General features: G+C 41.6%; 2 protein-coding genes across 2 annotated transcripts; one reads left to right on the plus strand and one right to left on the minus strand.

Moving 5' to 3' along the window:
- Nucleotides 1-2849: 2849 nt before the first annotated feature.
- Nucleotides 2850-3263, minus strand: LOC130451035 (uncharacterized). Its single transcript, XM_056789832.1, has one exon. The coding sequence runs from the start codon at nucleotides 3261-3263 to the stop codon at nucleotides 2850-2852; it is 414 nt and encodes a 137-aa protein (XP_056645810.1).
- A 6822-nt stretch (nucleotides 3264-10085) lies between these two features.
- Nucleotides 10086-10499, plus strand: LOC130451036 (uncharacterized). Its single transcript, XM_056789833.1, has one exon. The coding sequence runs from the start codon at nucleotides 10086-10088 to the stop codon at nucleotides 10497-10499; it is 414 nt and encodes a 137-aa protein (XP_056645811.1).
- Nucleotides 10500-10815: the final 316 nt, after the last annotated feature.

The raw sequence follows: 10815 nt of genomic DNA on the forward strand, positions 1-10815 counted from the left end.
ATAGTTCCAATCCTCAGCTCGACAATTTTTATTTAAAAAAAATTATTAATATCAAACGTTACGTCACGACTATGTGACGTCACGAACCGTTACGAGTATACACATATTTTCCCTATTACCATTCTTGAACCCGCATTAGATATCTACTATTCATCACTCTTTCTGTGGCTCTCAGGGTGGCCGCCTTTTCCTCTCTAACGGCTATGGTGGCCCTCTACCCCCCCTCTACTCTCTCTTATCTCTAGTTTCTTTTTTTTAAGACTCGTCCACTCGCAGACGGCTTCTATCAACTCCAGTTTTACCATTTGACCTATTACTTTAAAGATAATAATTTCTCCCTTCCCTAACTTTACCATATAATTTGTCCACGTGCGTCCCTTGTTTTTTGTTTTTAAATATGTTTTCCACTATATGCATAATACCAGGTTTGCTATCTTTAATTCCTTGGAAAACTCTTGCCTGCACTGTAGTTCGTTAAAGACGGATGTAATAGTTTCAGGCCTCGTTTTGATCAGCGTTTTGATTGCCTCTGGTGGCAGGCCATCAGGGCCGGGGGCTTTACCCTGCTTAATGTCTTCGGCAGCGGCCAGGATTTCTTCCATCGTGAATTTTGGAGGAGCCGCGTCGCTGCTACCCTCCCCTCTCTTTTTTTTGGAAAGAGCAAGGACGCGGCCTCTAGCCGCTATTCTTCATTCAAGTTATATGGGGCGACCACCTTCAATGCTTTCATTGTTATTTTGTATGCGTCGTCCCATATGTCCTTTTCCAGATTTTCACATTTAACCCGCCATCTTTTCCTTTTTTTGTTTTTTATCAACTTGCCAAGAGCTTTTTTGTCTGCTTGTATAATTCTTTGTATGTTTCCTCACCCTCGCTTTTTGTGTATGTCCTCTGGGCAAGGAGGCAATCCTCTCTTAGCTTCTCTATCTCATCGTTTCACCAATATGGCATTTACCCACTACTTTTTTATGTTTCTTTTTTGAATTTTTTCATTTATTTCTTTTAGCGCTAACTGAAGAGTTTCGTAGTTCACCACCTTTCTTTCATCTCTATATTTAATTTGGTCATTTATTTCTTTTTTGTTCATATTCTTATTATTATTTTTGTATATTGTTTTTGTTTTTTTGTTTTTAATTTCGAAGGTGATGAGCCTGTGGTGGGTGAATATTTGATCATCGAGGACATCCCAATTTACGATTTTCCTGGATGACCCCTCACTAGCAAGAGTCACATCAATGTGACTGATGCTAGCGCCTTTTATGAATGTGGGTTTTTTATTATTTAGGCTTATTATGTTTAGGTGGTCCATCTAGTCATCTAGGCACACAAAAACAATCATAAGTTACATACACGACTGTGACAAAATCTATTACAATGCATAAATTAAATTATATTTTCTTATACAGCTTGGTGGCTTTGAGAAACTCCACGATATTCCTTATTTCCGTCGGGCAGTTAAGTTTCTCCTTGAGGTTGGTTTTCATATCAAACTGTTGATATGCGGTAGAATATTCTCTGCAGTCAGTGAGGATGTGCTCAACAGTCACAGGAACTTGACAAGTTCGGCAGACAGGACGACTTTCTGACGACATCAAATAGCCGTGAGTAAGTTTCGTGTGGTTGATGCGAAGTCTTCTTATTGTCACAGCTTCTCTCCTATTCAAAAAGTTTAGCTGTAAAAGAAGAATTTCTGAAAAATGATTCTCCCATTAGAAATTGTATGTATACATATGTGATTCACCTTGTATATAATTTTTCCATTTTAAATGAATATACTAACTGATCCTGTTTATGATAACATAATAACTTATTTAGAGCTGTTTTAAAAAATTATTTTGGTCCCCTGTATAAATAAAACTGAAAGTTTACTACTACGTATTAAATATAATTAAAAGTATCAGTTTTTGTTTGGAACCTATAATGGTTATATTCTGTATTTTCAAATTCCTTTTATAACAAATCTAATTCTCAAAATGTACAGACTTTACAATACGGAAATACCCACATTTTATAATTTTTTAAATATTTAGAAAAAATCTTAATGAACTTGTTTTAAAACATAACCTAACATAACACAACGTAACCTAACATAATCCAACATAACCTAACATAACCCAACATAAATAAAATAAAAGAATAAATACCTAATCTAAACTTATCCTACTTTAAAATTTTAAATATAAATAAAACCTATCCTAATCTTTTCTTATTTTAAAATATTTGTATAAATAAAACTCTAAGCATACTGTGTAAATAAAAGATAAAATGAACCTATATGTAATTTAAAAAAAAAGTGTATATATGAAATGGCTGAAATGATGTATAAATAAAATCCTAAGTCTAATATTAAAATTGTATAAATAAAAGTTTAAGAACGGTGTATAGATGAAAATAATTGAAAATTTAAAAACTTGTATAAATAAAATCGATAAAATAAATAAATAAATTAGGACAACACTACATATTAAAAACCCCGTATATTATTCGTCACGTTTTCTTTCTTTTTCTTCTTTAACCCTTATTATTCCCGTAACAATATCTATAACCCGGTCGTGAATCTTTTTTTATCTTATAGTAACGATCATCATACTTCTACATACCAGAGTGCCACTTATTATTACCTTTTTTAATTCATTTTGTTCTTTCCGGTGGACTCGGCACTCCTGCACCACGTGACGTGGGTCCTCCGTCACACCGCAGCTGGGGCATAGGTCGTCTCGTTTTTTTTTTATTCCAAATGTATACTTCCTGATGGACCCATGCCCCGTTAAAAATTGTGTGAAATAGTAATTAGTACTGCGGTGTGCGCACTTGTACCACTCCGTCACGTCTGGTATCAGTGTCCTCGTCTACTCGGCCTTGGCACCCTCTTGCCATTCTCGCTGCCATTTGTCCAAGCTGATTTTTCTTTCCTCGTTCTTTATTTTGTTAATTGTGTTTCTCCCTCTATCAGTTTGGACTCTCTTGTATATTCTGACCCTCTCATCTACTAATATGTGGATCGGTATCGCCCCCGCGATGGTTTTTAGCGCTATTGCGGATACTGTTCTGTACGCGGTACAGACCCGAAGCAGCGGTTTTCGCCGTGTCGACGTGTATTTGCTTCTGTATTTTTTGATTTGCATAACTTCCGCCCATATTGGTGCCCCGTAGAGGAGGATGGAGTGGATTATTTCCAGCAGCACCCTCCTCCTTTGACTAGCGGGGCCCCCTATATTTGGTAATATTTTTTGAAGGGCGGAAGTCCTTTCCTCCGCTTTCATTACCGCTGCTTCCACGTGTTTTGAGAAGGTTAGTCTAGTTAGGTTACGCCTAAGTATTTTACTGTTTTCTGGGAATAAGTTGGCCTCCGAGATCAAATTGAATTTGATCCCAGGATGCTCTAGGTCCTCTTAGCACTATTATTTCCGACTTTACTACTGCTATTTGTAGGTCCATCTGCTCTATCCAGCTTTTCACTCTTAGCATGTTTTCCCTTACTGTTTCTGTGATGCCCCAACATATCGCTTTCCGCTAGTATAGCTAGGTCGTCAGCGTATGCGATCGATCTGGCGCTGCCCTCTAGTTCCAATTGGAGTACCCCGTCAAACAATATATTCCAGAGGGTCGGTCCTAACACCGGCGGTCAGTTGGAGTTGTTGCCTTCTTGATACGCATACTCTCCTTTCCGTTAGGTAGTCCTTTATTATATTGATTAGATATACTGGGGCCTCCATCTCATTTAATTTTTGTACTATGAGACCCCAGTTTGCTGAATTGAAAGCATTTTTTATGTCTATCATTACCAGGACTACCCATAATTTTGTTGAGGCTTTCGCCGCATCGTGCCCCCACTTTACGGCGTCCACTGTTGAGCGACCCTTGCGGAAGCCGTATTGCTGATTCGATAGAGCTGCTCTGCTGTCCAGGAATTTTTCTAGTCTTTTTTTTATTAGGATATCATAGTATTTTCCCAGACAGTCTAACAAGCATACCGGCCTATATGAGGCCGGCGAATCGGGGGGTTTCCCAGGCTTGAGCAATAATACCAAGTTTGCTATTTTTAGTTCCTTGGGAAACTCTTGCCTACACAGTAGTTCGTTAAAGGCGGATGTAATAATTTCAGGCCTCCTTGTGACCAGGGTTTTGATTGCCTCTAGTGGCAGGCCATCAGGGCCGGGGGTTTTACCCTGTTTGATGTCTTCGGCAGTGGCCAGGATCTCTTCCATCGTAAATTTTGGTACAGCCGCGTTGCTTTCCTTGTGAAAATTCTCTTCTCCAGCCGCCGTTCTTCGTTCATGTTACATGGGGCGACGACCTTCAGCGCTTTCATTGTTATTTTATACGCGTCGCCCCATATGTCATTTTCCAGTTCTTCACATATGGCCCGCCACTTTTTCCTTTTTTCGTTTTTAATCAACTTGCCCAGGGCTTTTTTCTTCTGTTTGTACGGGTCTTTATAGTTTTCCTCGCCCCCGCTTCTTGTATATCTCTTCAGGGCAATTTAATTCCGAGTTTCGTAGTTGACCTTCCCTACCTCTATGTTTTTTATTAGATCTATTATTTTTTTGTTATTTGTGTTTTTTTATTTTTGTTTTTATTATAGCACCCGATATTAGTTGTTTCGTTTTTAATTTCGAAAGTGATGAACCTGTGGTGGGTAAATATTTGATCATCGAGAACATCCCAATTTACAATTTTCCTGAATGACCCTTCGCTAGCAAGAGTCACATCAATGTGACTCCTACTAGCACCTCTTATAAAGGTTGGTTTTTTATTGTTAATAGCTATTATGTTCAATTGGGCCATCCAGTCGTCCCGGAGGTCCTCCCTCTCGTCGTTGAAAGGAGATCTCCACTGAGACGATTTCGCATTAATGTCCCCAACGATCAAAAAGTTCTTTTTTCCGGTGACGGTATTCATCACTTTTTTAACAAATCTTCTGTATTCTATCATAGAGACATTGGGGGAATATAGCAGGCCACAGGCCGCAGACAAGCTCGACCACGACGTAGTCCGCCTCTCTTTGAATGTTCCTCACCCCAATATCCCTATTTCTGAAGAATACCGCCACGTCCTATCTTTTATCTTGTACCCAACCACCCCCGTCAGTCAGTTTTTTATTTAGTTCCGAGACGATGAGTAGGTCCACTTCGAGTTGTGCAGCTTTAGCGTGGGTCAGGTCATGAGATAGTTTGGCACTTCCCACATTAATCTGCAAAACCCTGAAGCCGGTCTTGCTAGAGGCCATTTTTGTTTTAACCTAGAAAACATGTCGATACTTATTACTACTTAATTAATTCACCGGTCGTTATTTACCGAAAACGGCATCCCTATATTTCGGACACGCCATTGTGTCCGTCCAGTGGCCTTTGTCTTCACAAGAGAGGCACCACACCTCGTTCAGGCACTCCTGCGCCTGGTGCTCCTCCTTATACAGTTAAAACAGCACCTACCTCTGTCTTTGCCTTTACATTGGTAGGTGCTGTGTCCTCCGAATTCCAGGCATCGGTAACAGCGGAGGGGGGTGAACCTCTCCTTTATACTACAATATTGCCAGTGTACTTTGATTTTTTCCATTGACCTAAGTGCCGCCGACGTTTGTCCACCCCCTCTGCTTTCCCTCATCCCTCTTATTTCTATATCTATTTCCTTGATACCCGTCCATGTAGCTATCGCATCCCTCAGTTTAAGAGGGGAGATGGACGGGTCCACCTCCATTACGGTGAAGACCGCCTCTCTCCTCTTCACCGTCATGCTTATCATGTTGTTTCCTACTTTCTCGTTTATCTCGTTTTTCAGTCTTTCGGCGTCCCCCTGTCCTTTAACTTTGACTAGGAGGTCCCCTCTGCGCGTTTTACGTACTGACTCCATTCCTATTCCGAGCTCCACATTCACATTTGTCTTTATTGACTTGAGCAATTCGGTATATTTTTGTGTGCTCGTTTTTATCAACAACGACTTCCCTCCGTCCCGTTCCATGCCACCTCGACCCGTTACTATCTCCTCCCCTTTTGTTAATACTTACCAGTTATTTTCTCCCTCCTTCCCACGAATTCTAGTGTATTTCTGATTTTTCTTATATCTACCCCTTCCCCAATGACTAATTTGATACTCTTTTCCCCTTTCTGTTCTGCCATCTTAACTAATTCCCTTATTATTTTAAATTCTTCCCCTTCTTCACCCCTAGCTTTATCATGTAGTTAAACCGCTGTCTCTCGTTGTTTTATTGTTTCCACGGTTATACCTCCCAATTTCTTTCCTATTAGTACAACATTTCTTTCCCTTCCCCTTAGTGTATCCTCGATCTTTTCCCTTCCCCACCTTGTCCTTTTAAAGACCTCCTCCTCCCATTCTTCATTTACTATTTCTCTAACGTTTCATTCCCCCTTTGTCTAACTCTATGATTTTTCTAGTTTTTTCCTTTTTCTTAATTTTTTCCTCCTCCTCCATACATTCCCTACATTTTTCCCATTTCCCTTATTTATTATACTATTACTAATTGAATCCCCCAGTTCCTCTATTTTTCTCATTAATTCTGCATCCCCCTCTATCATATTTTTTATTTCTCTGATTTTTTCCTTTATTTCGTCTTCCCCCCCGTCATTTTTTCTCCCTCTTTTTTTCTTTTTTTGTTTCATTCTCCTGTATTTCACTTTCCTCTCTTTCTCTTTTTTCCCCTGATTTTTTTTAACAATGTTCCTTCACTGCTCTCCTCCTCTTTGCTCTCTTCCTTAGGCGACGTTTCCTCTTCTTCTATTATTGTTGATTGGATTATCTCCCCGCTCCTGTTTTCTTCCTTGTTTTTCTTTGTCTTTCCATTAGCTCTTCCTCGAATCTCCTTCTTTCTTCCTCTTATTCCTCCTTCCTTCTGACTTCCTCTTCCACCGTTCACCTCTTCTCCTTCTTCTTAAATTGTTTTTGATTTTTAGGTTCCATATAGTTCCCACAAGTTGGAACGTGTGAAAGGTCCGGCGAGGCAGTGCCCCCTTACCCCGCTAAGGCTGGATACTCTGAGAGGTCGCCAGGAATCCCAGAGGCACCGTTCAAGACTGACTTACGCGAAGCCATACATCCCATAACCACGGTAGCTTGACAGCATAGGATTACGGATTCTTTTCTCGAGGTTTACTCCTCTGTCTTTTTGGTCCGCGGGCAATTATTGGGGAACGCATTTGTTCCTTATTCATAACCTATCCGATAAGGTTGGTCGGTCATGTTTCCTCTTACAAAAAGGTTGAGCGACTCAGGACCGACCACTCCTTTCAGAGACATCCTATGAGCCATTGGGATACGTCGTGTCGGATAGACTAAACCCCATCCCAGGGAACTCGCGTCACTTCCTGCCTCCTCGAGCCGACCTCTCCGGGCACGAAACCTAACACATAACAACCTAACATAACCTAACTTGACCTAACATAACTCAACATAACAATCCAACATAAGCCAACATAACCTAACATAAGCCAACATAACCTAACATAACAAACTATCATAACCTAACTTAACCTAACATAACCCAACATAACCTAACATAATCGACCTCCTGGTTGAAGTAAGAGGCCAAGGGGCAGCCGAGAGAATAAGGGAGGAAATCAACCAAAGAGTAGCTACGAAGATGGACATGACGGTGAAGAGGAAAGAGGCGGTCTTCACCGCCATGGAGGTGGACCCGTCGAGTTAAGGGAGGCGGTCTGTGAATGGATGGGCCTAGAAAAGAAAGAAGTGGAGGTAAAAGGAATGAGGGAAGGCAGGGAGAGGGACAGACGGCCACGCTAGTTGTGAGAGAGGAAAAGGCGGCTGCCCTAAGAGCGGCACAAAAAGTAAAAATACATTGGCAGTACTGCTCAATAAGGAAGATATTCACCTCCCTGAGGTGACATAGGTGCCTCGAATACGGCCACAGCACCTATCAATGTAAAGGAAAGGACAGAAGTATGAGCTGCGTAAAGGAGGGGCACCGGGCACAAGAGTGCCAAAACGAGGCGTGGTGCCTCTCTTGTGAAGACAAAGGCCACTGGACGGACACAATGGCGTATCCGAAATATAGGGATGCCGTTTTCGGTAAATAACGACCGGTGAATTAATTAAGTAGTAATAAGTATCGACATGTTTTCTAGGTTAAAACAAAAATGGCCTCTAGCAAGACCGGCTTCAGGGTTTTGCAGATTAATGTGGGAAGTGCCAAACTATCTCATGACCTGACCCACGCTAAAGCTGCACAACTCGAAGTGGACCTACTCATCGTCTCGGAACTAAATAAAAAACTGACTGACGGGGGTGGTTGGGTACAAGATAAAAGATAGGACGTGGCGGTATTCTTCAGAAATAGGGATATTGGGGTGAGGAACATTCAAAGAGAGGCGGACTACGTCGTGGTCGAGCTTGTCTGCGAGATCACGATAGTGGCCTGCTATATTCCCCCAATGTCTCTATGATAGAATACAGAAGATTTGTTAAAAAAGTGATGAATACCGTCACCGGAAAAAAGAACTTTTTGATCGTTGGGGACATTAATGCGAAATCGTCTCAGTGGAGATCTCCTTTCAACGACGAGAGGGAGGACCTCCGGGACGACTGGATGGCCCAATTGAACATAATAGCTATTAACAATAAAAAACCAACCTTTATAAGAGGTGCTAGTAGGAGTCACATTGATGTGACTCTTGCTAGCGAAGGGTCATTCAGGAAAATTGTAAATTGGGATGTTCTCGATGATCAAATATTTACCCACCACAGGTTCATCACTTTCGAAATTAAAAACGAAACAACTAATATCGGGTGCTATAATAAAAACAAAAATAAAAAAACACAAATAACAAAAAAATAATAGATCTAATAAAAAACATAGAGGTAGGGAAGGTCAACTACGAAACTCGGAATTAAATTGCCCTGAAGAGATATACAAGAAGCGGGGGCGAGGAAAACTATAAAGACACGTACAAACAGAAGAAAAAAGCCCTGGGCAAGTTGATTAAAAACGAAAAAAGGAAAAAGTGGCGGGCCATATGTGAAGAACTGGAAAATGACATATGGGGCGACGCGTATAAAATAACAATGAAAGCGCTGAAGGTCGTCGCCCCATGTAATATGAACGAAGAACGGCGGCTGGAGAAGAGAATTTTCACAAGGAAAGCAACGCGGCTGTACCAAAATTTACGATGGAAGAGATCCTGGCCACTGCCGAAGACATCAAACAGAGTAAAACCCCCGGCCCTGATGGCCTGCCACCAGAGGCAATCAAAACCCTGGTCACAAGGAGGCCTGAAATTATTACATCCGCCTTTAACGAACTACTGTGTAGGCAAGAGTTTCCCAAGGAACTAAAAATAGCAAACTTGGTATTATTGCTCAAGCCTGGGAAACCCCCCGATTCGCCGGCCTCATATAGGCCGGTATGCTTGTTAGACTGTCTGGGAAAATACTATGATATCCTAATAAAAAAAAGACTAGAAAAATTCCTGGACAGCAGAGCAGCTCTATCGAATCAGCAATACGGCTTCCGCAAGGGTCGCTCAACAGTGGACGCCGTAAAGTGGGGGCACGATGCGGCGAAAGCCTCAACAAAATTATGGGTAGTCCTGGTAATGATAGACATAAAAAATGCTTTCAATTCAGCAAACTGGGGTCTCATAGTACAAAAATTAAATGAGATGGAGGCCCCAGTATATCTAATCAATATAATAAAGGACTACCTAACGGAAAGGAGAGTATGCGTATCAAGAAGGCAACAACTCCAACTGACCGCCGGTGTTAGGACCGACCCTCTGGAATATATTGTTTGACGGGGTACTCCAATTGGAACTAGAGGGCAGCGCCAGATCGATCGCATACGCTGACGACCTAGCTATACTAGCGGAAAGCGATATGTTGGGGCATCACAGAAACAGTAAGGGAAAACATGCTAAGAGTGAAAAGCTGGATAGAGCAGATGGACCTACAAATAGCAGTAGTAAAGTCGGAAATAATAGTGCTAAGAGGACCTAGAGCATCCTGGGATCAAATTCAATTTGATCTCGGAGGCCAACTTATTCCCAGAAAACAGTAAAATACTTAGGCGTAACCTAACTAGACTAACCTTCTCAAAACACGTGGAAGCAGCGGTAATGAAAGCGGAGGAAAGGACTTCCGCCCTTCAAAAAATATTACCAAATATAGGGGGCCCCGCTAGTCAAAGGAGGAGGGTGCTGCTGGAAATAATCCACTCCATCCTCCTCTACGGGGCACCAATATGGGCGGAAGTTATGCAAATCAAAAAATACAGAAGCAAATACACGTCGACACGGCGAAAACCGCTGCTTCGGGTCTGTACCGCGTACAGAACAGTATCCGCAATAGCGCTAAAAACCATCGCGGGGGCGATACCGATCCACATATTAGTAGATGAGAGGGTCAGAATATACAAGAGAGTCCAAACTGATAGAGGGAGAAACACAATTAACAAAATAAAGAACGAGGAAAGAAAAATCAGCTTGGACAAATGGCAGCGAGAATGGCAAGAGGGTGCCAAGGCCGAGTAGACGAGGACACTGATACCAGACGTGACGGAGTGGTACAAGTGCGCACACCGCAGTACTAATTACTATTTCACACAATTTTTAACGGGGCATGGGTCCATCAGGAAGTATACATTTGGAATAAAAAAAAAACGAGACGACCTATGCCCCAGCTGCGGTGTGACGGAGGACCCACGTCACGTGGTGCAGGAGTGCCGAGTCCACCGGAAAGAACAAAATGAATTAAAAAAGGTAATAATAAGTGGCACTCTGGTATGTAGAAGTATGATGATCGTTACTATAAGATAAAAAAAGATTCACGACCGGGTTATAGATATTG

Source organism: Diorhabda sublineata, chromosome X (assembly GCF_026230105.1).
Source record: "Diorhabda sublineata isolate icDioSubl1.1 chromosome X, icDioSubl1.1, whole genome shotgun sequence".
Taxonomy (NCBI): domain Eukaryota; kingdom Metazoa; phylum Arthropoda; class Insecta; order Coleoptera; family Chrysomelidae; genus Diorhabda; species Diorhabda sublineata.